This window comes from Stegostoma tigrinum, chromosome 9 (genome assembly GCF_030684315.1).
Source record: "Stegostoma tigrinum isolate sSteTig4 chromosome 9, sSteTig4.hap1, whole genome shotgun sequence".
Taxonomy (NCBI): Eukaryota; Metazoa; Chordata; class Chondrichthyes; order Orectolobiformes; family Stegostomatidae; genus Stegostoma; species Stegostoma tigrinum.
Genome location: NC_081362.1, coordinates 73,342,971 through 73,370,420, shown reverse-complemented (window position 1 = coordinate 73,370,420; position 27,450 = coordinate 73,342,971). Strand labels below are relative to the sequence as shown.

The window sequence follows — 27,450 nt, the reverse complement described above, 5'->3', positions numbered from 1 at the left end:
CCTGCCAAAAAGGGTTGTGAACTGGGGGCACGGTGGCTCTGTGGTTTACGCTGCTGCAATACGGCACCAGGGACCCAGGTTCAATTCCAACCTTGGGTAACTGTGCAAACTCAACACAGATAATTCGCTCCAGTGTCAGTTACTCCAGTTTCGTCCCACAGTCTAATGATGTGCAGCTCAGGAGGATTGGCCATTCTAAAAAGTGTCTGCAGTGTCCAGGGACATGCAGGTAAGGTGGAGTGGCCATGCTAAATGGATAGTTATGGGGATAGGATAATGGCCTAAGTTTGGGTGGGATGCCCTTCACAGGTCTGACATGCTACTGGAAATATCCCAAGAATACAGAAGGGATATATTAGGAAACAGTGCTGAGTGTGAAGAGTTCAATTTTTTTTGAGAGGAAGAAACTGCTTGCCATTTGGAGGTTTGTTTGTTCTTTCTGATGCCTTGATTCCACCTTTATAAGCATCTAATGAAGTCTCTCAAGGTATTCAATGCACTCCCAAATGCACTTATTCCATTTTGGTCAGCCATAAACCAGGGATTCTCATGAGTGAGGGGGGATAGCTTGGCTTCTTAAAGAATACTTGCAAGATATCCCTAATTCATTTCCATTGTCCTCCTAGGATTATCCTGCCATGATCAAGTGGAACACCTGCTTTGTATGCCTGACAGCAGACTGTCAAAGAAGATCATTCACCCAGCAAAGCTGCATTAAAGTGATCAGCACCTTGATGCTGGGCATGATGCTCAGGAGAGGATGCTGCTGTTTGACCGCCTTTATTAGCACTGGATTTAAAGCATCTTACAAAGGCACTGCTGGTAGTACTTGTCCAATACTTATCAGAGCCTCCTGCAGTGCCACAAGGATGCCACCCGAAAGTTGCAGGAACAGCAACTCATATTCGCTTGGGAACCCTGCAGCCCAATGGTATCAATGTGGACTTCACCAGCTTCAAAATCTCCCCTTCCCCCATCGCATCCCAAAACCAGCCCAGTTCGTCCCCTCCCCCACACTGCATCACACAACCAGCCCAGCTCATCCCCTCCCCTCCCCCCACTGCATCCCAAAACCAGCCCAGCCTGTCTCTGCCTCCCTAACCTGTTCTTCCTCTCACCTATCCCTTCCTCCCACCTCAAACCGCACCTCCATTTCCTACCTACTAACCTCATCCCACCTCCTTGACCTGTCCGTCTTATCCCCTCCATACCTCCCCACCTATACTCTCCTCTCCACCTATCTTCTTTTCTCTCCATCTTCGGTCCGTCTCCCCATCTCTCCCTATTTATTCCAGAACCCTCTCCCCATCCCCCTCTCTGAAGAAGGGTCTAGGCCCGAAACGTCAGGTTTAGTGCTCCCGAGATGCTGCTTCGCCTGCTGTGTTCATCCAGCTCCACACTTATCAGAGCCTGCTGTAGGACTCTGAAGCATGCTGGAATATGGGGACCACAGCTGCTCAGTAAACTAGTCCCTTAGTTTTAGGTGTGAGATCTTGGCCCTCACCTCAAATTGGTGTAGTTTGTTATGCAACATTAGGAATGCTGATGATGAATTTTGTTGTCCATGTCTGTCCTTTCCAAGAGAAGGATCCCAGGTTTTGGAACATATTCTGTATTTTCCAGGATATTGTTGGTGATCTTAATAAATGAGAGGTGGTTTTGTACATTGGGATCTTATTAAAAGAAGGCTTATTTTCTCAGATCCAGGGTAAGAGTCAACAATGACCTTTAAGCTCAATTTGAGAAAGCACACACACATCTTCATTAAGATCGGGTTTGTGGTGGTTCTGATGGTGGGGATTGTGGCTTGCAAGTCATCATGGAGTAGATGGAGGATGTCAGCAAATATTTTGGGCAGTAGAGTTTCCACACAACAAACTTGGAGTTTGCGCTTGGTCCCCTTTCTCCCACAATCCTTTCTCAATTTTTAGTCTATGATTATATTTTCTCTCTTTTCAAAATCATATAATCTATGTTTGCGTGTATTTTAGAAAAAAAAATCTGCATATTTTCAGATGCAGTTGTGTGTCAGTTTGTTACATCATAAAAGTGTAGAGCTGGACGAACACAGCAGGCCAAGCAGCATCCCAGGAGCACAAAAGCCGATGCGCCAGGCCTAGACCCTTCAACCAGGAAAGATTTTGGGAAAAATTTTCATCATATTTTTTCTGGTGAAGGGTCTAGGCCTGGATCGTTGGCTTTTGTGCTCCTGGGATGCTGCTTGGCCTGCTGTGTTCATCCACCTCTACACTTTGTTATCTCGGATTCTCCAACATCTGCAGTTCCCATTAAATCTGATACAGTTTATGATGTAACCAAGTTTTTCTACTTTTAACTATTCCAGTTCAGGAAGTGCCATGTGAATGCCATTTTCTTCCTTTAAGACCAGATAAGTAAATTAGTTACCACATGCTGCTCCAGATAGTCACTAAGACTCCTCCTGAGTATCCAGTTTGAAAGGGATGGCAGGCTGAGATAAGTCCACCACCTTCCACTCCTGTTGAGATACTACAAAAAGCCAAGTCCAAGAGAAAACACAACACTTCTCACTCATTTTGGTTTAAAACTGCAATCAATTTGAATTTGTGTTTTCTACAAGTATGTATAGATTTGTTTAAATGGATTTGTGATCCATTAAAGACATTCTGATCATAAATTAATATTTCTCTCACCTTGACTCCCATAAGGAAGGGAAAATTGCCTTAATGCAGAGAGTAATTCGGAAACAACGCCAAATACAGAAAACTTCTGGGATCGTGCTTAAGTTGTGACACGGCTGGAATAGTTTTGCTTTCTCATTTTCTTAGCTGGTGATTTTTATTCTAAGATGTATTTCTGTTACAGATACCTCCTCTCCAGAATGTGGAAGGAGGCATTGAACAACAAGAGAGCAGGGTACACCGATATGCTTTAGAATAGAAATTTTGCAGAACATCACACTGCAGCTTAAATAAACAACATACTCTACAGTCTTCTGCACAGTATCAGAAAACAAGCCTGTCACAAGTAACAGAGCCTTAATAGGGACAATTATTGCATCATTTAAACTCTACACAGTCAGTATCAATCAGAAGTAAAACACCAGAGTCATACTGTAATACATTGCCAAATTAAGCTGTTACTGCTGGTTATTGACTCTCAAAATTTTAAACTGTTAATCACAATCAGTCTCCTGCCCAGAGGGATCTAACTGTTCCATTTTACTCTGAGAAAATTAATCAGTTTTAGCATTACCCTGCTACAGTACAATTATAAACAAATTACAGGACAAATTTTGTACAAGTATTATTTTATTTACAAATGACCTTATCTATGATTTAACTGCATGGGCTAACAGCAATCTGACGCAGAAGAGAAAACTGCCAGCCTATGAAACCTACATTCTTTGTGCATTTGTTTCTAGAGTGAGCTATGGACAATATATGCTAGGCAAGAGGAAAGGTTGAACAGTTTCAAACTTAACTGTCTCAAATGGACCTATGTCATGTTTTGGCTTAATTCAGTAATCATCTCAGATCCTGGAGTCTGCTAATTCCATCAACTATATAGTGTGGTAACAAAGTGTGAAGCTGGATGAACATAGCAGGCCAAGTAGCATCTCAGGAGCACAAAAGCTGACGTTTCGGGCCTAGACCCTTCATCAGAGAGGACTATATAGTGCGCTTGGCTACATTCATTGGATGATTGTCAGCTATACCCATAAAGACTTTCTATACTGGGAACTGGCCACTGGGCCATGACCTGCTGCACTTAAAGATCTCCATTACAAGGACACCAGCAAGCAAGATAGAAGACAGCGAGTGGTAGTAGAAGGAAAATATTCTGCCTGGAAGTCAGTGGTGAGTGGAGTTCCACAGGGCTCTGTCCTTGGGCCTCTACTGTTTGTAATTTTTATTAATGACTTGGACGAGGGAATTGAAGGATGGGTCAGCAAGTTTGCAGACGACACAAAGGTCGGAGGTGTCGTTGACAGTGTAGAGGGCTGTTGTAGGCTGCAGCGGGACATTGACAGGATGCAGAGATGGGCCGAGAGGTGGCAGATGGAGTTCAACCTGGATAAATGCGAGGTGATGCATTTTGGAAGGTCGAATTTGAAAGCTGAGTACAGGATTAAGGATAGGATTCTTGGCAGCGTGGAGGAACAGAGGGATCTTGGTGTGCAGATACATAGATCCCTTAAAATGGCCACCCAAGTGGACAGGGTTGTTAAGAAAGCATATGGTGTTTTGGCTTTCATTAACAGGGGGATTGAGTTAAAGAGTCGTGAGATCTTGTTGCAGCTCTATAAAACTTTGGTTAGACCGCACTTGGAATACTGCGTCCAGTTCTGGGCGCCCTATTATAGGAAAGATGTGGATGCTTTGGAGAGGGTTCAGAGGAGGTTTACCAGGATGCTGCCTGGACTGGAGGGCTTATCTTATGAAGAGAGGTTGACTGAGCTCGGTCTCTTTTCATTGGAGAAAAGGAGGAGGAGAGGGGACCTAATTGAGGTATACAAGATAATGAGAGGCATAGATAGAGTTGATAGCCAGAGACTATTTCCCAGGGCAGAAATGGCTAGCACGAGGGGTCATAGTTTTAAGCTGGTTGGTGGAAAGTATCGAGGGGATGTCAGAGGCAGGTTCTTTACGCAGAGAGTTGTGAGAGCATGGAATGCGTTGCCAGCAGCAGTTGTGGAAGCAAGGTCATTGGGGTCATTTAAGAGACTGCTGGACATGTATATGGTCACAGAAATTTGAGGGTGCATTCATGAGGATCAATGGTCAGCACAACATTGTGGGCTGAAGGGCCTGTTCTGTGCTGTACTGTTCTATGTTCTATGTTCTATATGAAGATTGTGGGCCCTGACATAGACAACTGGAGGGAGGAGTTGCTGAAGTCTCTGGAGGCTGCTTTTAAGCATCGGAAGAGGAAAGGAGAGACAACTAGCTCAGGTGGCTGGGGAAGAGAACCAGCATAGAGATCAATGTGATTCTTATTTTCCTCCATTTTTGGTTTGGAACTGAGAAATTAAAGTTAATAATTGAACTTTGGACAGCAGCTTGCTTTAAAAGAAAACAAAGATGGATGTCTTCTGTTGGGAACTGGGAAGATAATTGAACTTAATTACTCATATAAGTACACCACTGAATCAGCACCAAGCTGGCTGAAGGTTGAAGTGGTCAAAAAAAGACTGGCGCTAATCAACCAGCCACAGAGAATGTTGACTGAAAAAGAGGAAAACTATCATGAGAAATGGCTTTGACTGGTTTAGCAGGAGGCAGCGTGATTTTTGGACAGAGTGATGGTTGGTTTAGCTCTGTCTCTAGTGTCTATCCATTATCAAATTGTTGAGTGTTCTGAGAAAAGAATCCCAGTCTGTAAGAAACAAGTACATATTTGTAGAATTCTCCTGAAACAGTTTGCATTAACTGGTGACTTTGGAATTCAAGCGATATAGACGGTTCTGCTTGCCTGTGAATAACCAATTGTCCAAGGTTTCTCAAATGCCTGGCACCAAACCACTGGAAACTGTTTACTGAACTGGAAAATTACAAGTATTTTATTTTCCAATTTAGCCCTTAACTCTGTGTGTTAGTAAAGGTTATGATTCAAGAAGAATGGGCTTTAGATCACAGACATTAATTAAGTTATATTGCTGTTTATCTGTGTTCTGCTAAAGTTACATAATTAAATAAAAATTAACAAATTATTAAGTTATAAACGTGTGTCCAAGATCTGTTATTCATAAAGTTTGATAAGGAACAATTAGGTAGTTTGCAGGGTCATTGAATGTTTTCATTTCACTGTGTTATGAATCCAGTGATAGTGAGGCTACCCATGTGTTGTAACATCAGAGAAAACTGGAGGCCAGTGAACTCTGCACTCTCACAGCAGTCTTCATCTGCACAAATATCACGGAAACTGTCATGCTAGAGTGGAGGTCTCAAAACCACCAGGTGATGTGTCAACCATTACAGTATAATCCATTGTTTCATTGATTCAGTTTGGGTATTAGCGAGTCCTCACTCCCAAGAGTATATTAACTGAATGACACATTATTACACTATAAAATTCACAAATCTAGACAATAACTGGCACATGATTACACCAGAAACTACATGCTCTCACACCATTATGCTGTCAAGGGCTATAGCCTTGCAATTCCATTAATGTATCATGTTCAACAGAAAATATATTAATAATGCCCACAAATGTGTTGCTGGAAGAAGAATTACATTTTCATTGACAGAGAAAAAGTAAAACGTATTCATCACAAACAGTAGGGTTCATATATTCCTTATGTTCCTAAATGAGCTTCTGGTACTGCATTTGTGTGAAGTTGTTCAGTATGTAGCGTGAATCAAAAACAAATTCGACAAAACAGGAAGCACATGGTTTGCTTACAAGCAATAATACTCTTATCCAGTTGAGCCAGATCACAGACATGTATTATATTACCGGTAGGTCAAAAACTGATAGAGCTAAAGGAAATGTTACCATGGCAACTCAAAACCAGGCCACAAAACGAAACCCATACCCACACAGCAACTTCCTGACTACTTTGCAAATCTAACCAATTATAAAGGCTCGCCCACCACCATGCTGCTGGTATTAAAAAGGAGATAGTGTTAAAATTCAAACATCAAACACTGAAAATTTTAAAATGAGAAATTGTTTATTTTATATGGAGAAAATAAAAATTAAACGTGTTGATTTAGACAATACTGCATTTTCAATCTAGATGTGAAGAGTCTCTACACCAAAATCTTGACAACTGTGAGGCAAAGATGCCATCTGCATGTGGGAAATAATGCCTACTGTATCTTTTCAGTTGACTTGACCAATAACTGGGTTGAATGACTTTATTGCATTTGTTAACTATGTAATCTGAAAATAAAGGAAATCATACAAAATTATAATGGGAGCCCTTGTAATGCAGTGGTAATATCCTTGCCTCTGAGCCAGGAGGCCCGTTTAAGTCTTTCCTTTTCCAGAGGTGTGTTGTAACATCTCTGAACTAGTGGATCAGAAAATATCAATTAAAATTATAACTCAGCACGAAATATCGTGTGTTGTGGCTTTGGGCTATATAAACAGAAAAAGGCCTCAAGTTTGATCTTTAATCTTTTCTATATTAGCTGAGCTAATATGGACCCTTGAAAGAGATGCTTTAAATAACCTTACAGCAAAATAATCAGCCAAGGTTGCTACTTCTGAACACTGATTCTTATTTGTAATATTTCCACATCTTCATAAGTGTCACTCAAAGTGGCCTGGTCCTCTTTATTTTGCTACTTTGCACGCAAGTCCAAAGATGCACAAAAGCTGCGGCACTATATCATTAGTACCTATCTTGTTGGATGAGTAATCTAGTGAAAGTAGTTGCCAGCTGGAGAAGTTACATTTAGTTTATTACACAAATCATGAATAAAATGCTACTTTCTGTTATAATGATCCTGAAACTACTGTTTTGTTGTGACAAATATCATCTAGTTCTCTAATGTCATATAAGGATGGAAATCCAGTCTCACCTGCCATCTGAGATAGCTCAGCAAGCCACCTAGTTGCATCAACTCATGAAAAAGTCTAACTAGAATAAAACCAGACCTAGGCACCAGCACACAGAAGCCTAGCCCAGTCAATCCTGCCAAGACATCTGAATTAACATCTGGGAAACTTTGCCAAAATCAGAAAAACCAGTCTCTCAGACTAGCTAAACAACAGTCCAAAATAGTAAAATAAAATAAAGAACAACAGATGCTGGAAGAGGAGTCTGTTCTGAAGAAGGGTCACTGGACTCAAAATGTTAACTCTGTTTCCTCTCTACAGATGCTGCCAGACCTGCTGAGATTCTCCAGATTTTTTTTTGTTAAACCAAGCTAATAATGGTCACAGAACAATTCATTTAAGCCAATATCCAGATTCTTCCATCACCTGTCTTAGTGGCAGGTCGATCCAAAGGTGGCAGCATAGTGGAATATAGTCAGCAGGGAGTAGCTTTGGCAGTCTTCAACATTGATCTGGACGCCACAGTGTCATATGGTATCATATCAATATGGAGAAAGAAAACCTATTTTCACTGGATTACTCATCCAACAAGGTTTCTTGCTGATTACCATCTACTGCCCTCTCCTCAGCTAACAAATTAGAACCCCATGTTAAAAACTGTTTGGAAAAAGGCTGTGAAGATATCAAGAGCACAAAGCATTCTCTGGGTAGGGGGCTTCAATGCTAATCACTAAGAATGACTCAGCGGCACTACAATTAACTGAGCTGACAAAATGCTTAAAGAACATAACGCCAGGCTGACCTACAGCAGATGGTGAGTGAACAAACATGGAAGGAAAAACTTACTTCATTGCATCCTCACCAAACATTCAAATCAACAATTTGAAAAGGAAACCAGAGGAAATAACCGGCAGGGCTATAGTAATTAGAGCTGAGAAACTAAAGTGACGAGATTGTCTGCAGGGAGCAGACACGGATATTTTGGCCCACAACTCCTGCAATAACTCTAAGTATCTGATACACTATTTAGATAGGAGCAGCCACTGCACAATTCTGTCACAAGGTCATGTCTTTACAATGAAGACACCATTTATCATACTGCGAGGCACCAGGACCATGCTAAATGGGATAGATTTGTAACAAATCTAGCAACGCAAAGCAGCTCATCCATGAGGTGCTTTGGGTCATTTGCAAGCACAGAACTGCACTCCAGTGTTCCAGTACCATTTGAGTCAATTAACATTGAGTAAGAAATCCTAACAACCCACAATTATCCAACAAAGCTTTGCCATAAGATTTCATATTTATAAACGAGAAAAGCTGCAATTTAACTAAATTAGCAATGAAGCACTATTGACAACACCATAACTTCTAAACGCTCTATTTTACTTTCTCTTTCCCCTTCCCAAAAGATGAAAATGGTTATGGGACAAGAAACAAAATGTGAATTTAGAGGAGGTCTATATATGAGGAAATACCAAAGTGTCACCACACAACAGTGGTTCAAGGCAGCAGCTCGTCACCTCTCTCTAAACAGCAGTATGGGTGAGCAATAAATGCTGGCCCAGTCAGCAATACCCACATCCCATGAACGAATAGATTTTTGAAAAGCTTCTTCAGCAAAAACTGGTGGAGAGATTATGACCCTAAACCATTGATTGAACTCCCCACAGGATCCGGACAGCTGTAAAAAGATAACTCTAAAAATAAGAATTAGTTCTTCAAGCTTAGTTGCCTTATACTCTACTCAGAAGTGAAATCCTGCCTGTTGCTTCCTGTTTCTTCTGCGTTGTACTCCAGAACATCTGACAAAAGGGCCATAATAATGTGCTGAATCCCCAGGAACAAAAGATTCTGCAGTAATTTACAGGGTCACTCAGATCCTGCTTTTTGTGCATAGAAACTGAAATTTATATAGCACCTTTGATACCCTAGTTCACAGAGAATATGCATGTCTCAAACCAGAACACTAGAGTTGCCAATGTGTGCCAATGCATACACATTATAATTTTTTCAGACAAAGTAGTTTGTGCCTCTTTCTTCAGCTTCTGACTTTCTTCTAGCACAAACAACATGGAGGAAGGTAAAAAGATCATTTTAAAGCACAGGAGATAACATTGTGTGGAGCTGGAAGAACACAGCAAGCCAGGCAGCAGGGGAGCCAGAAAGCTGATGTTTCAGGTCAGGACCTGTCTTCAGAAAAATCTTTCTTGCTCCTCTGATGCTGCCTGGCCTGCTGTGTTCCTCCAGCTCCACATTGTTATTTCTGATCCAGCACCTGCAGTTCTTGCGATCACATTTTAAAACACAAGATTTTTGCCTTTGCACGTGAGTAAAATTTTGCACTCTAAAGCTGGTCAGGCTCAAAAGAAACCAAACATGGGGAAAAAAAACAAATAAACATATTAAAATTTTATTGAAGCACTTTCCTCATAGTTCACAAGTCACCCTCAAAATGGAATTTTAGATACAATAGTGAATAATCACAGATAGACAAACTTGGGGAAAAAAAAGTAAAAAAAAATCCAGCCATCTCCTCTTGAGTTTTCTGACTACAAGATAAACTGAGCCTTACCAACAAGAAAAAAAATGGATTGCCAATCTCGAGAATTTCTGAAGCAATACGAATCTGCTTCTGTTGGCCAAAAGAATTAGACTTAGCAGGGCTACAACTAAGCAGTGGCCTTAGAACAGCGGTGTTAACCTGGGCACTATTTCCACACCTCCAGCATGATGCCACCAAACACATATTTCTCCCTCTCTGATGAAGGGTCTAGGCCCGAAACGTCAGCTTTTGTGCTCCTGAGATGCTGCTGGGCCTGCTGTGTTCATCCAGCCTCACATTTTATTATCTTGGAATTCTCCAGCATCTGCAGTTCCCATTATCTCTATTTCTTTCCACTCCCTTGTTAATATTTCATAGGGACCAAACCCTTCAGAACATTCTGCTCGACTACACCTCCAATACTAATACTTACCCCACGCACCCACAGCTTTTTCCCCTGCAATCACAGAAGGTGCAACTCTTTCCCATTTACCTTCTCCCTCCTCACTATCAAAAGCTCCAGACACCTTCCGGATGAAGCAGTGATTTACCTGCACCTCATTCAATCTAGTTTACAGTATTCACTGCTCACAATGTGATCTCCTTTACACTGGGGAGACGAAATGCCGAGGGTCATATGGTGCTGTAATTTACATGGTGAATCCATAATTACTGATTCATTTGAAAATGGAATCCTTCAGCCAAAGGTGTTTGAAAACAAGTGCCTTAAAATGACAGGATAGGTTCATGGGTACAAGTATTCTAGCTTACACATAAGTTATTACATTATTTAAAAATCCATTATAAATACATTGTTATTTATCATTAATAATTTGAATACTTTCATTTAAAAGATTTCAAACTTCACCAAAACCAACAATGTTGCAGTGTAATAATGTTCACACATATCAGCCACTCTCCTGGTGACTCAGAGGTCACAGTTCAACAAGTTTAGAACTCCTCCTGTATCTCCTCACCACCCAAAGGTCTACTGTTAATTTACAAGTTCAGTTAAAAGAAAACCACAACTGAACTTGGCTACATAAAAACACCAGAAATAGAAGCTCTGCATTGTCTTTGAGAGGCATTGCACATAATTTGATTAATGGAAACGTGGGTGATTCATAGGTGGTATATAATGAATGTAAAGTACCATGAGTGATTTGGTGGTGGGAATAAAAAGCCATTCAGTTGTGTCCGATAACACTTGAGAATGAAAAAAAAACATAAAAAGAAGAAATAAGAGCAGAGGTGGCCATTTGGCTTTTTTGAACCTACTCTGCCAATCAAAACAATCAGATTGTGACTTGAACTCCACTCTCTTCCATATCCTCCATAAAAAGAACGAAGACAGCTCAACACGGGGTTAGGCCCTTCAGCCTACGAAGTCTGTGCTAACACAAACTGCCTTCCTAAACAAAAAAAAATTTTGTCTCTACGTAGTTTGTATCCCTCTTTTTCCCTGTGTATTCACGTATCTGTCAAGATGCCTCTTAAACATTGCTATTGTACCTGCTTCTAACCGTTCCTCCAGCAGTACATTCCAGGCACTTACCATACTCTGCATGTTTAAAAAAAACTTGCTTCTCACATCTTGTTCAAACTTTCTCTCTTTTACCTTAAGCCTACATCCCCTAGTAACTGACATTTCTAAACTGGGAAAAACATTCCAACTATCCCATTCCTCTCAATTTTGTAAACTGCTATCAGATTGACCCTCAGCCTCTGACATTCAGGTGAAAACAAACTGAGTTTATCCAATCTCTCCTCAGCCAATACCCTCAACCAGGCAACATGCTCATAACGAGCGAGCAACCCCACGATCTGGTAAGGCTATGGCAACACACAAACCTTTTCTCTACCCTCTCCAGAGCCTCCCTATCCTTCTGGTAGTGTGGCAATCAAGCCTATAAGCCACATTTGGAATATTTGCATAAAGTACTGCACAGCGGCAACATGACTTTACAAATGCTAAAATCTATGTCCCAGCCAATGAAGGCAAGCATGTCACATGCCACATGCCACATGCCACCTGACTGCCTTATCCACTCGTATTGCCACTTGCAGGGAACTGTGGAGCTGTAGATCCCTCTATGTTAATGCTACTAGTGGTTCTGTCATTCACTGCGTATGTCCCTCCATCAGCAGGCCTTCCAAAATGCATCATTTCACATTTGTCCAGGCTAAATTCCAACTGCCGTATCTCCACCCAAGTCTCCAGCCTATCTATATTCTCTGGCAATCCTCCTCATGACCTGCTGCTCCCCAACCCCCTGTGTCGTCAGCAAACGTAATCAGGCCACCTATATTCTCCTCCAAATCACTTATATTATAAAAACAGGGGTCCCAGCATTGATTCCTGCAGACTCCCTGGTCACAGATCTTTGGTCAGAAAAACATCCTTCCACCACTACTGTTATGTGACCAAGCCAGGTTTATATCAATCTTACCAGTTCACCACAGATCCTATTTGACTTCACTTCTGTATCAGCCTACCATGAGGGATCTTGTCAAAAGCCTTGCTAAAGTCCAAGTCAACAACACCCACCACTCTACCCTAGTCAATCATAACCTTCAAATCTCCACAGCGAAACAAATTCCTAAGACTAATGAGCCTCTGAAAAAAGGAATGCCTCCTTCTCTGTCTTAAAAGAGAAATCTAATTTTGAAACTGTGCCACTTTGTTTCAAATTCCCCCTGTGAATGGATGCATCTTCTCCTCTCAGTCTGCTCAGAATGTCCTATGTTTCTACGTACCAATGAGTACAGGCCTAACCTACTCAGACTCTGATCATAACACTTTCATCCAGGAATTTTGCTCCAAACTAAAATATTTGGAGCAGGAGCCCTGGCTCAATTTCCCTGATCAATGCTCATATTTATTAAATATACATACATAGATTCAGATTTGATTCCTGGCCTAAGTCTACTTGTGGCTCACGATTTCCAGTATATCTATCAGCTGGGAGCTATTAGGAAGCAGAGTATTTTTCAATTTCTTACAGGAAACATTGAGCAAAGTATGCTGACCTTGCCATGGTCTTTCTCCACTTTCCGGAAACATTTGTTCAAGGAGAGATTATGCCTAACGGAGTTCTTCCAACCAGTAGGTGCATTGGTAAAATATGGAAAACGTTCCAATATCCAATTGTAGATATCCTTAACTGGAAGGCATTTTCTGGCTGAGTGTTCAATTGCCATAAAAATAAGGCAGCTGAAAGAATACGGAGGCTTGGAGTTTAATCCACGCTTCTCATTGTTCAGAGAATCTGAAAGAGGTGAAGATGAAGCATCTTCTTCAGCGATGTCACGTGTAGGGCTAACACTGCGAAGGACCTCACTACCTAGGCTAAAGTTCTTCAGGAGATTTTTATTTTCATGAAGCCAGTTCAGGTTTGTAAGCTCTTCATCATCCATTATTCCCTTGTCAGCAGAAATGGCTTTCATACTTGTGGCACCAGCCATGTCTGGCAAAACATCAATGGGGCAACTTGAATTCAAACTGCAAGTCTCCCCTATTCCTGGGGTCTCGTTTTTTTTTGTTGGAGACATGCCAATAATTGGACCCATTTAAGCCTCACATCTGTCAAAGAAAAAAGATAGTCAGAGAAAAAACACACCATTTCCACCTTAAATCATTTCATCATTGCATATCATTACTAATAACCCTGAATTTTATCTTCCACCAGTACTTAAGGCAAACTTAAACAATTGTGAAAAATGGTTGCATTGTGGAACAGCTGGGCATGATCATTGGCCAAAATTTTTCATTGGTCAAGTTGCCCAGTACTCAGATGTTCAGATTGAACAGCTATATAAGTTGCTAGGCAAATCTTTGATAAGTGGTAAGAACAGGATTGGCAACCTGCTGGGAACAGGTCGTCACAAGTCATAAAGCAGCTTGCTTAATTAAGACCTCACCCTTCCCCTCAAACATTCACTCCCTCCACTGGCATGCTGTGGCTGCTATGTGTACTCTCTGTAATGTACTGCAAAACATTTTGAGGTTTTCACGACAGCACCTCCCAAGCCTGTAAGCACTACCACCTCGGACCACTGTCATTTATTTTCCCTTCCCAGTATCTGTGGAGTTTGGCTGCAATATTAAAAACAATGAATATATACTGCCAAATTAATTTATAAAATGAGTTTGTGCGATGACCACAAGGTGAGAACAGCACTGGAGTGGATGCAATCTGCAACCTGTGAGATTAGTCCAAGTCATACCTCAGATTGAAACAATTTTTGGGTCTCAAACTGCCAGAAGTGAAAACGTTAATTTCTCAGAGGATGCACAAAGAGGTTGTGGAATAGCCATTTAGAATGTAATAGAAGACTGTGACATGCATGGAAACTGGGGTGTAAATTCCAGTTTTTGTGAAGGGTAACAAAAATTATGTGGTATGTCACCATTTTTACTTGCCTACTTTTTCCTCAATTCACGAGGGTGAGAGTTTCTGAACCCTTATGAATCAAGTTTTAAATTCATCCTTGAGTTATTAGGATCAGTGTTTTAGGAGTCTATTTCCATTGTTCATCCTGCACTTACAAAAAGTTGAAATTTTTAGATAATTCCACACTGGCAAATTGAATTCTACTTAAATCCAGTGATAATGGGAACTGCAGATGCTGGAGAATCCAAGATAACAAAGTGTGGAGCTGGATGAACACAGCAGGCCAAGCAGCATCTCAGGAGCACAAAAGCTGGCATTTCAGGCCTAGACCTTTCATCAGAGAGGGGGATGGGGAGAGGGAACTGGAATAAATAGGGAGAGAGGGGGAGGCAGACCGAAGATGGAGAGAAAACAAGATAGGTAGAGAGGAGAGTATAGGTGGGGTGGTAGGGAGGGGATAGGTCAGTCCAGGGAAGATGGACAGGTCAAGGGGGCGGGATGAGGTTAGTAGGTAGGAAATGGAGGTGCAGCTTGAGGTGGGAGGAAGGGATGGGTGAGAGGAAGAACAGGTTAGGGAAGCAGAGACAGGCTGGGCTGGTTTTGGGATGCAGTGGGGGGAGGGGACAAGCTGGGCGCCCTTGTCTGCTCCACACTCCCCTCCAACCCCACCACACCCAGCACGTTCCCCTGCAACCGCAGGAAGTGCCACACTTGCCCCCACACCTCCTCCCTCACCCCATCCCAGGCCCCAAGATGACCTTCCATAACAAGCAGATGTTCACCTGCACATCTGCCAATGTGGTATATTGTATCCAGTGCACCCAGTGTGGCTTCCTCTACTTTGGGGAAACCAAGCGGAGGCTTGGGGACCACTTTGCAGAACACCTCCGCTCGGTTCGCAACAAACAACTGCACCTCCCAGTCACGAACCATTTCAACTCCCCCTCCCATTCCTCAGACGACATGTCCATCATGGGCCTCCTGCAGTGCCACAATGATGCCACCCGAAGGTTGCAAGGACAGCAACTCATATTCCGCTTGCGAACCCTGCAGCCCAATGGTATCAATGTGGACTTCACAAGCTTCAAAATCTTCCCTTCCCCCAGTGCATCCCAAAACCAGCCCAGCTCGTCCCCTCCCGCCACTGCATCACAAAACCAGCCCAGCCTGTCTCTGCTTCCCTAAAAACTGTTCTTCCTCTCACCCATCCCTTTCTCCCACCTCAAGCTGCACCTCCATTTCCTATCTACTAACCTCATCCCACCCCCTTGACCTGATCTATCCCCTCCCTACCTCCCCACCTATACTCTCCTTTCTACCTATCTTGTTTTCTCTCCATCTTCGGTCCGCCTCCCCCTTTCTCCCTATTTATTCCAGTTCCCTCTCCCCATCCCCCTCTCAGGTGAAGGGTCTAGGCCCAAAACGTCAGCTTTTGTGCTCCTGAGATGCTGCTTGGCCTGCTGTGTTCATCCAGCTCCACACTTTGGATTTAAGTAGAGATGTGTTTGGTGTTTAATTGAGTCATGTGATTTGTGACCTTGTCCATCCCAGTCTAACACTGGCACCTCCACGTCATAATCTAATCTGATCACTATTGTGAACAAATTAAGTTTAACTCCACTGTTCACTTATTAGAGCATCAAAGACCTCGGGCAGTGGGGGCGGGGGGCGAGAATGATCTCATTGAAGAAGGCAGGCAACAAAAAGCATCTTGAGCCCCCACAATTTATGTTAACTGTCCCTTGATACCCATCATAAAAATAAACTCTGAAGTCATACAGAAACTAAACAGTCAAGCTTTTCTAAATTCTTTTCTCTGCTCAATGAAGCTGTTAACTAGGTCAGTTCAAAATATGCAGTCTTTTGTATGATACACAACTGAACAATACACTCAATCAAGATAATACCAGAGATAGAAGTTATTTACAGCTCTGACTGCTATCCTTTTCCCTTGAGCTTTTCTATTAAAGATGTTAACCATACTGTTGAACAGATATTTAGTTAAAACATCCAATTAGCAACACAATGCTCACCTGCTTCAGCATCTCAACAGTCAGCCATTAGGGTCTGCCCCACCCATTCCAGTATAAAGAGGGCACCAATGATAAAAATAAACACAATCTGATAACTCAACGTTCGACTGTTTTTCGATGAATTAATTACTTAGCTTTATATATGCAAGGCCTGAATTTATCAGTTCCACTAATGTAAAATTATTCTTTTCAGTTGTCAGTGTTGATCTTGCTCTCCATAATGCGCTCCTTTTCTCTAATACAGTAACCTTTACTGTTAGAGGCCAAAAATACCTGCAGATGTTGGAATCCAAGGTAGAAAAACAGGAGGCTGGAAGAACACAGCAAACCATGCAGTATCTGGAGAAAGGAGAAGTCAATGTTTTGGGTATTACCCTTTTTCAGAACCTATACCGTGCTGTATTTCCATGGCTTCCAATATCCTCTATTCAGGATCCACTTGAATGAAACACAATACCAACAACTTACAGTATAATAAGTTTAAAATGCTAATAGATGTCCCAGAACATTTTCAAACAAAATTTAACACTGATCTACTTCAAGTGGAACAGACAGGTGGCCAAATGTTTGGTTGATGATAGACCATAGGTGCTCTTTGACTCTATGAGTAGGGGATTATTGAGGATGAAACCTAGAAACCATCCTCTGGTGACCAAAGCTTGCCCAGGAGACCATTCTGAACCTTAGAAATGTTATAATGTCACCTTTTGTACCAGGGATATCCACCCCAGGCAGCAGCCTATTCCACATATTTTATTCACTTGTGGGATATGAATGATGGTGGTTGGGTCAGTGTTTATTGCTCGTTGCTAGTTTTCCTTGAGAAAGTAGTAATAAGCATCCTTCCTGAAGTGTACAATACATTTGGTATAGGTACACCCATAATAGATTAGAAAGGGAGTTCTAAGATTTTGATCCAGCAACATTGAAGGAATAGTGATATTTCCAAGTCAGGGTGGTGAGTGGCTTGGAAGGGATCTTGCAAATGGCAGCATTGCTACGTACCTGCTGTCCTTGTCTTTCTAGATGGTAGTGGTCATGGCATGTGCAGTCCAGAAGCCTTGGCAAATTTCTGTAGTGGATCTAGCAGAGGGTATACATGGCACTACTGAGCATTGGGGGTGGAAGGTTTGCACATTCGTGGATGTGGTACTAATCAAATGAGCTTTTTTGTCCTGGGAAGTGTCCCACAATTTTTGAGGTAAAGAACTTATGGTTTGGATGTCATCATGCCATTCAAAGAGTAATAAAGGTATTTAAGAAAGCACGTGAAATTCTTGGCTTTGTAAATAAAACTATTGTATACATAATCAAAGAAGTCATGCCAAATCTTTACAGATACGGTGAGGCCCCAACAAATGAACAGTGGACAAATGTGTGCCACAGTTTAAAAGGATGTCAAGGCTGCAGAGACTGTACAGCATGTTATCCGGATGATATTATAGATGAAGGAAGATTTTACTATATAGAAAGACTGAAGTAGTCACCTGGAATGCACTACCTGATAGTGGTGAATGCTGTTTAAATACCATTTACGAAAAGCAAAATAAAAACGTACCAGGAAAAACGTACTTGGATAAGCACTTGAAGTATCACAACATTCAAGGCTATAGGCTTAGTGTGGGAAAGTGGAACGAGTGTAACTTATGTTATATATTTGGCAGTACAAGGGGCCAAAGGGCCATTTCTCTACTGTATCATTCTACGATTCTCAATGAATGTTTTTCAAAAGAGCCACAGCATGGGCTGAGTAGCTTCTTTCTGTGCTGTCCTACTCGATGATTCTAAGCTGCAATTGTTTTTTTCAAAGCAGAGGAGGGAATAGGAGGTATTCAAAATCAAAATAATTTGTGAAAGAACTACAGAGAAATGCAGAACTTCTTCAATCCGAGTCAAGATCTGGAATGGACTAACTGAAAATGTGGTGGAATCAGATTCCCAAACTTTTAAAAGGCAATTTGAAATGCATTTGAAGATGATTAGCTTATGGGGGAAAAAGTGTTAAGTATGGAATTGAGCAACAGGGCAGGGAACTGGGAGAAGAGGAATGGCAGCAAGAACCCAGGTCCAGGAGCTGGAGGAGTGAAAGGCCAGAACAAAGAGGCAGCTATCATTTTGCCAAAATAAAACAAAGAACTGCAGATTGTGGAGTAAAGCTGAGAGGGGGAGCCCTGATTGGGAGCAGCCTTTCTTTGCTTGGATGGATAAGTCCAGCGAAGAGTTGCCTTTTTTGCAAAGGCAGCTATCTGGCCACTGAGAAATTCATAAGATTTCAGGGGCTGACAGAAGGCTTGCAAGCGGGCTGAGGGAGGCTGGGCACAGAAAGCAAAGCAGCAACAAGGCAGTATAGACAACGAGGTAACAAGGGAGTGGGGTTAGCAGAGAACAGGAAGCTGCAGGTCAGCAGTGGGAGGCAGCAAGAGACTGCATGCATGGAGAAAGGAGAGGGAGACTACACGGTTGTGAAAGGAAGCAGGAGTCTGCAAAGAAAGGGAAGAGAGAGGGAAGCTGCAAAGCCAAGAACAGTGTCATTCTTGTCAACAATGAAACAGTTCACTAACTGGAAGCTAGGAAAGTTTGAAATCTCATGAATTCCCTTCAAATGAATGTGGAATCTTTAGCATAAGGCTGGATATTTTCAGGAGCTATATTGAGGAAAACATTCTGGATGTTGGAACAATATCAGGTGTAAGGATTTTACAAACAAGAAAAGATTAGAGATACTAGGCGTATTCTCCTTGTAACTGTGAAAAATAAAGTGTGACCTTACTGAGGTGTTTAAAATTACGAACAGTTTTGACAGGGTAAAGGAGGCTATTCTGTTTCCACTAATTGGTATATCAGTAACTAGGGGTCACAACTTCGAGACTGTCAGCAAGAGAACTAGGAGTGAGATGAGGAGAAACTTCTTGACTCACGAGTTGCTCAGATGTGGAAAAGCACTAGCTGGGAGAGTGGCGGAGGCAAATTTCGTCTGAGGTTTCAGAAGACTGCTGGATGTATATTTGAAAGCAGAGATGTTAGAGGGCTATGGAGATAGGGCTGGATAGCACTTTAGAGAGCTGGTATAGATATGATGGGACAAATGGCCTCATTCTGTTCTGTAAGATTCTATGGTGTTGTAATGAACACTGTGTAAGCAGCAAGACTAAGTAATTTAGCCCCTTGAGCCAGTTCCGCCATTTAATATGATCATGCTTGATCTCATCTCAGCCTCTACTCCACTTTCCTGCCCCCTCTCCATAACCCATCAACCCATTTCTATTTAAAAATCAAAAATCTATCACCTCCTTAAACTTACTCTATGTCCCAGCTTCCACAGATTCACAACTCTTTGGTGAGTAGTAATTTCTTCCCATCTGTTTTAAGCTGGCTACCCCTTGTCATATAACTACAACTTCTTGTTATAGATTGCCCCACATAAGGGATCATCATTTCTACATTTACTTTGTCAATCTCCTTGAGCATCTAATATACCTTAATCAGACATCCTCCTATTCTTCTAAACTCCAGACAGTATAGGCTTAAACTGCACTCTCTCTGTCTTCATAAGACAAATCTCTCATCTCTGGAATCAATTTAGTGAACCTCCTCTGAACTGCCTCTGGTAAAGTTACTTCCCTCCTTGAATAAGGGGTTCAAAATTGTATGTGATACTGTAAGTGCAATCTCACGAATGCCTTACACAGTTGCAGCAACACTTCCCTACTTTTAGACTCTATTCCTCCAGCAATAAATGCCAAAATTCCATTTGCCTTCCTTATTACTTGCTGTATCTACATACTAGTTTTCTGTAGTTTATGCAAGAGTACACATTGCTTCGGCGCAAAGAGATCACTCTGAAATTTCTCTCCATTTAGATAATAAGCTGCCTTTCTATTCCTGCAATCAAAATGGACAACCTCACACTTATCCAAGTTGAACTTCATCTGCCAAACTTATCCATATCCATTTGTCAATATCTTATTCCTTCATTGCCACTTACTTTTACACCTATTGTTGTCATCTGCAAACCTGGCTATCGTATTTTCTACCCACAACCAATTCATTAATATAGATTGTAAATATTTGGAGCCCGAGGACCAAACCCTGTACGCACCCCACTACTTACTCCTTGCCACCCTCTGCACTGAAGCAGTCTAAAGTTTCTAGATAATAAACTGCCTTTCCATTCCTCCAACCAAAATAGATAACCTCAAAGAAGGTGCAGAACAGATACATTACAACAAACAAAAATTCTAAGGGACGGATCCACCATCCATGGTTAACTAAAACAGTCAAAGTTAGCATCAAACTCAAAGACATGACATAATTCTGCAAATAAAGGTGGCAGATCAAAAGATAGACAAGTTTAAGAATAGCAAATAATTACTAAAAGATTAACAGTCCTGGAGTCACAGAGTTATACAACATGGAAATAGATCCTTCTGTCCAACCCGTCCATACTGACCAGATATCCTAAACTGATCTAGTTCCATTTGCCAGCATGTGGCTCATATCTCTCTACACTCTTCCTATTCGTTACCCATTCAGATGCCTTTTAAATGTTGTAAGTGTACCCACCTCTACCAACTCTTTTGGCAGCTCATTCCATACATGCATCACCCTCTGCATGAAAAAGCTGACCCTCAAGTCCTTTTTAAATCCTTCCCCTCTCACCTAAATCTATGCCCTTGAGCTTTGGACTCCCCTACCCTGAGAAAGAGACCTTCGCTCTTCACCCTATCCATGCCCCTCATAATTTTACAAACCTCTTTCACGTCAACACTCAGCCTCCAATACTCCATGGAAAAAATGCCTCAGCCTCTCCCTTTGACTGACAAATCTTTGAGAGTGGAAGCTAAACTTACTGAAGACACAACATAGGTAAGAAAGTGAATTGTGAAGAGGACATAAGAAGCCTACAAAGGGATAAGGATAGTTAAAGTGCATGGACAACGATCTTACAAAAACAGTACAATGTCGGCAAAGTGTGAAATTGTCCATTCGACAGAAAGATTAAAGAAAGATGCACATTATCTAAAATGTGAGCGATTAGCCTTCTGAGACACAGACAGATCTGGCCGTCCTAATGCATGAATTGCAGACGTTTAGAATACACATGCAGCAAGTAATCAAGAAAAATAATAGAACATTGTGTATTATTGCAAAGGAAATTGAATGCAAGAGAATGCAAGGAGATTATGCTTCAGTGATATAGGTATTGGTGAGACCACATTGACAATACAATACTGGCCATTGTACCTAAGGAAGGATATTAAAGGTGTTGGGAGCAGTTTAGAGGCGATTTATGAGACTAATGCCTGAAAAAGGCAGCTGCCTTAAGAAGAAAGGCTTGACAGGATAGCCCTAAATTCACTACAGAATTAGAGGTGACTTAACGAAAACACACCAGATCCTGAGAAAACTTGACCAGGTGAATGTTGAAAGGATGTTTCATTTTGTGGGAGATCTAGTCTTTGTTTAAACATAAAGGATTGGACATCTAAGACAGATATGAGGAAATATTTTTTGTCTCAGAGGGTTAAGACACTTTGGGGAATTCCCTTCCTCAAAAGGCAGTGGATGCAGAATCTTTAAATAGTTTTAAAGTCAGCAGTAGATAATTTTTCATTCCCTTAGTAATCAAAAATCTATCAGGATATGCAGGATGTAGAGTTAAGGTTACAATCAGACCAGCCATGATCTCAGTGAATGGCAGAGCAGGCTCAAAAGGGCCAGGTGGCCTACTTCTGTTCCTCTATTGTACAAGCGGCATGGTACTAAATGACACAGATCTGACAACCTCAGATTTAACAACCTACATTTATATGCTTCCTTTAACATTGTCAAACTTAAGACGCATAGGCAAGCAAAAGTTGACACTGAACCAAACAAGACGACATTAAGTGCTCAGTTGTTGGGACTCTTGCCCAAGTTGCAATTTTCCAGAGTCAAGTCTCACTTCAGCACTCAAGTATAAAATTCAACACTGACACTTAAGGTACTTACTCAAGTACCTTATCACTGCTGGAGCTGCTCCCATTCAGATGAGATGTTAAATGGAAGCTCTATCTGCCCACTTGCATGAATGTAAACGATCATACTGCACTATTTCAAAGACTGAGATGGCAGGAGGGCTATCCCTCATGTTCTGGCCAATGTTTATTCTCAAAAACATATGGTCATCTTGCTGTTTGTGGGATTGAGCTATACGCATATTAGATGCCAAGTTCCTAAAGTACAAAAATCACCAGGTTTTAAAAAGTAGTTCATTATATTTAAAGCCCTTTTAGACATTTAAGCATCATGATAGGCAATATATAAATGTAGATCTTTTTAATAGGTTGACAACCAAAAGCCTAGTAATTACACTGTCAGTAAAGTGCACAGATAAAGCATAGTGATTTTCCAGGGGAAATTATACTTGAAAACATATCCAGAACTATGTTCCAGCAAGTCAGCTGTTTAAGAAGAGGGGATAATAAAAATTAGATACCTGAAGGAAGATTGAAAATGATAACAGCAAGCTCTGGTATCACTCAGGTTATTCTTCAGTTCTCAACATAGTGAAGAAATCAACAGGATGGGAATGACCTGTAGATTATATGCAATTCTTCTGTCTCTTCAATTTCCTAATCACTTCACTCCATAGCTAAAGTTAAGCAAGTTGATTTCAAACCAGAGAAAATGAATAAATGACTGGTTCACACAAAATGAAGCATTTAGTGTTTCTGTGAACTGAATATCCTGCTTAGAATATTGAATGTGCAAGGGTATTGTTGTTGACAGTAGCATACACATTGGCTCAGCACTGAATTGGGCAATAAAAATAATTTTCCCACTAGTTGCTACCAACAAGTAGCTTACTCACAACTCAGCCACTTTAAAACAGAGGTGCATCTGTGCTCTGTAATATGACAAACAACACCTCCTGTTCACCAACCATTTTAATTCCCCTTCCTACTCCCTGCTTGACATGACCATCATGGGCCTCCTCCAGTGTCACAATGACACTAACCACAAGCTGATGGAGCAACAGCTCAATGGTTACCACTGCTGCCTCACACCGCCAGGGGCCAGAGTTTGATGCCCCCTCAGGCAACTGTCTGTGTGGAGTTTGCACATTCTCCGTGTCTGCGTGGGTTTCCTCCGGGTGCTCTGGAGTCCTCCGACAGTCCAAAAGGTGTGCAAGCTAGGTGGATCGGCCATGCTAAAGCCATCCTAAATTGCCCATTGTGTTCAGGATGTGTAGATTAGGTGAGTTTGGGGAATGGGTGGGATGCTGAGAGTCAGTGTGGTCTTGTTAGGCTGAAGGGCCTGTTTCACACTGTAGGGATGCTATGGAACACCGCATAATCTGCCATGAGAGCCTACAGCCCCACGGTCTAAACATGGAATTCACCAGTTTTAAAATCTCTCCAAACCCGGCCTCATCCCATGTCCAACCCTTCCACTCATTCCCGCCTCCTTGACCTGACAAAACTTGTTCGTCTTCTCTCCCACCCATCGCACCAACCATCCCACTGACCACTCCCTACCTGCATTCACCTATCACTATTTTCACCCCTCCTCTCTCTATTTATTTCCCAGCTCCCTCCCCCTGCCCCATTTCTGAAGAAGGGTCTCAACCCAAAATTGTTCCTGGACCTCTGTCTCCATTACAGGCAACCACCTAGAAACCGATATCCATTTCAAACCCACCGACTTCCACAGCTACCTAGAATACACCTCCTCCCACCCACCTTCCTGCAAAAATTCCATCCCCTATTTCCAATTTCTTCACCTCCGCTGCATTTGCTCCCAGGATGAGGTACTCCACTCCTGTACATCCCAGATGTCTTCGTTCTTCAAGGACCGCAACTTTCCCCCTGCAGTGGTCTACAACGCCCTCGACTGTGTCTCTCGCATTTCCCACAACTCATCCCTCACACACCCTCCCTGCAATAACAACCAAAACAGAATCCCCGTCATCCTCATATACCACCCCACCAACCTCCGGATCCAACGCATCATCCTCCGACACTTCCGCCATCTGCAATCTGAACCCACCACCAAAGACATTTTTCCATCCCCACCCTTATCTGCTTTCTGGAGGGACCACTCTCTCCATGACTCCCTTGTCCGCTCCACATTCCCCTCCAACCCCACCACACCTGGGACTTTCCCCTGTAACCACAGGAAGTGCTGTACTTGCCCCCATACCTCCTCCCTCACCCCCAACCCAGGCCCTAAGAAGAATTTCCACATCAAGCAGACGTTCACCTGCACATCTGCCAATGTGGTATACTGCATCCGCTGTACCCGTTGTGGCCTCCTCTACATTGAGGAAACCAAGCGGAAGCTTGGGGACCGCTCTGCGGAACACCTACGCTCGGTTCGCAATAAACAACTGCACCTCCCAGTTGCCAACCATTTCAACTCCCTCTCCCATTCCTCAAACAGCACGTCCATCCTGGGCCTCCTGCAGTGCCATAACATTGCCACCCAAAAGTTGCAGGAACAGCAACTCATATTCCGCTTGGGAATCCTGCAGCCCAATGGTATCAGTGTGGATTTCACAAGCTTCAAAATCTCCCCTTCTCCCACTGCATCCCAAAACCAGCCCAGCTCATCCCCGCCTCCCCAACCTGATCTTCCTCTCACTTATCCCCTCCTCCCACCTCAAGCCACACCTCCATTCCCTACCTACTAACCTCATTCCACCCCCCCCCTCACCCCCGACCTGTCCAACCTCCCAGGAGTGATTTATCCCCTCCATACCTCCCCACCTAAACTCACTGACTCCATCCCCGCCTCTAACTTGTCTGTCTCCCCTCCACCTATCTTCTCCTCTATCCATCTTCGATCTGCCTCCCCCTCTCTCCCTATTTATTTCAGAACCCTCTACCCCCTCAACCTTTTCTGATGAAGGGTCTAGGCCCAAAATGTCAACTTTCCCCATTCCTCTGATGCTGCCTGGCCTGCTGTGTTCCTCCAGCTCCATACGGTATTGTCTCGGACTCCAGCATCTGCAGTTTTTGCTGTCTCCAAGATCACATCCTCCCATCTTCTCTACTCCTCCCCCAAAATTCCTTCTCAATATTGAAAATTTTTTTTAAATAAATCATCTTGCATCAGAAATCAGTGAATCATGCTGGAGGGCTTCATTCTCTGGGTAACAAAATCCTCTTTTGTCTCTCTCAAATTATTTTTCCTTCAAAAGAACATAAGAGAAAGGAAACACCGAACATGCACCATTCAATAAGATCATGGATGAACTTTAGATCACCTTTGCTTTTCTGTCCTATTGCCATATATCTTGATTCATTTACTGCCCAAATACCTATTGATCTGTGCTCAATACCCATCAACTGAAGCATCCATTGAATTCCAAAAACTGAAAATCAGTGAAGAAATATCTCCTTATCTCAGCCCTCATTGGTCTATCTCTTATGCCAAGACAATTAGCCCATGTTTGAGACTATCTAACTCGAGAAACAGCTGCCCATCATCCACCTTATTAAAACTTCTAGGAAGTTTATATGTTTCAATGAGACCATTTCTCTCATTCTTCTGAATTCCTTCGGCTCATTCTACTCAACACTTGTGCATACGGTATTTCTCTCATCTGAGCAATCATTCCAGTGGACTTTCTTGCATTCCCTGTAAGGCCAGTATACCACCTGTGGTCTCAGCAAATTTCAACAAAATTGCAATATTATTACTGTATTCTTGTACACTAAAACTCTTGCAATGAAGGCCAACATGCTACTTGACTTCCTAATTGCTTGGCATATCTGTATATCACTTTTCTATGGTTTGTGCATCAGGATTCCCAAAACCTTACACATTTCAACATTTCCAATCTCCAAACACTTGAAAAGAATTCTTAATAATTTCACACTTCCTGACATTCTACCTATCTGCTATATGCTTATTCACTTAGCTGGTCGATAGTTCTTTTCAGCTTTTATGTGTCCTCACAGCTCACATACTTACCAATTTAGATTATGCTTAGTCCTCTCATTTAAGTTATTAATATATACTGTATTTAGCTGAGCCAGCACTGATCTGTTGTGTACAGCATGAGTTATACGTGACATTCTGAAAATAACCCATTAATTTCTACTATTGTATTTCTATGTAAAAGCCTATCCTCACCCTATACTATACATTATTCGCAGTTCCATCACCTCCAATGTTGTGAAACCGCCTCCGCCAAAGCAGCTTATCAAATGTCTTCTGAAAATCCAATTATCCAATGGTTCCTCCTTATCAACCTTGGATGGATTTATTAAACACAATTTCCCTTTGACAAATCATGCAGATTCTGTCTCATCATATTGTGACTTTACAAGTGCACTTATGTCATTAATCAAGTCTAACATTCTCCATATTACTCATGTCAGCTAACAAGCTCCAACAGAACCAAGATTCGTAGTTTGAGTTTTGCAGTAGCAGCAGTTCCTGGGGTCTTGACGCTGGGTTTAGACGCTGCAATACATCGCTCCCTGCTATATATGTGTGTATACACACACACACACACACACACACACACACACAGCTCGATTTTTTTCCCCTCCTAAACTGGAGAACTGCCCGTGTGACAAGAGATAGTAGGAAAGGGTCTAGGCCTGAAATGTCAGCTTTCCTGCTCCTCTGATGCTGCTTGGCCTGCTGTGTTCATCCAGCTCTACACCTTGTTATCTCAGTTTGCCCATGAAACAATCCATTTTGGGACGTTACTATGTGGAACAGTTAATTAGTAGTAGTTAAAATAACAAAATAATCAATAAACATTTTGATAGAGTTATAGGTAAGCTAATTCTTTTCCTTTATTTTGTCTTCATTTTAACTGTTGTGTACAAATAAAGTGCGTTTTACTTCAGATCTGCTGGTTTGACCAAATTGCATCTGGAAAACAATGCCTGGCACTTGCCTATAAAATAAGAAAAAGCTAGGGTCTGGGCTATCTTTTTAATATATTTTGAGAGGGTGTGGTCTGGTTCATAACAAACTGGGGGCT

At 42.0% G+C, this 27,450-nt stretch overlaps 1 protein-coding gene and 1 long non-coding RNA gene across 4 annotated transcripts in view; one reads left to right on the top strand and one right to left on the bottom strand.

Moving 5' to 3' along the window:
* The window catches only part of LOC125455224 (uncharacterized), a 74,274-nt gene extending 72,217 nt beyond the window's left edge, over positions 1-2,057 (top strand). Inside the window, exon 3 of the long non-coding RNA XR_007248180.2 lies at positions 627-2,057. This is a non-coding gene — a long non-coding RNA (uncharacterized LOC125455224). The remainder of the gene's footprint in view (positions 1-626) is intronic.
* Positions 1-27,450, bottom strand: part of LOC125455222 (forkhead box protein N2-like) — a 73,371-nt gene that overhangs the window by 41,033 nt on the left and 4,888 nt on the right. For 2 of the 3 annotated variants that reach the window (XM_048536949.2, XM_048536950.2), the window contains one exon: positions 13,067-13,619. In XM_048536949.2, the coding sequence (XP_048392906.1) occupies positions 13,067-13,606 (540 nt within the window). In that variant the 5' untranslated portion in view covers positions 13,607-13,619. Of the gene's footprint in view, positions 1-13,066; positions 13,620-16,463; positions 16,525-27,450 lie in introns of those variants that run through there. The other variant, XM_048536951.2, reaches the window with a different exon arrangement.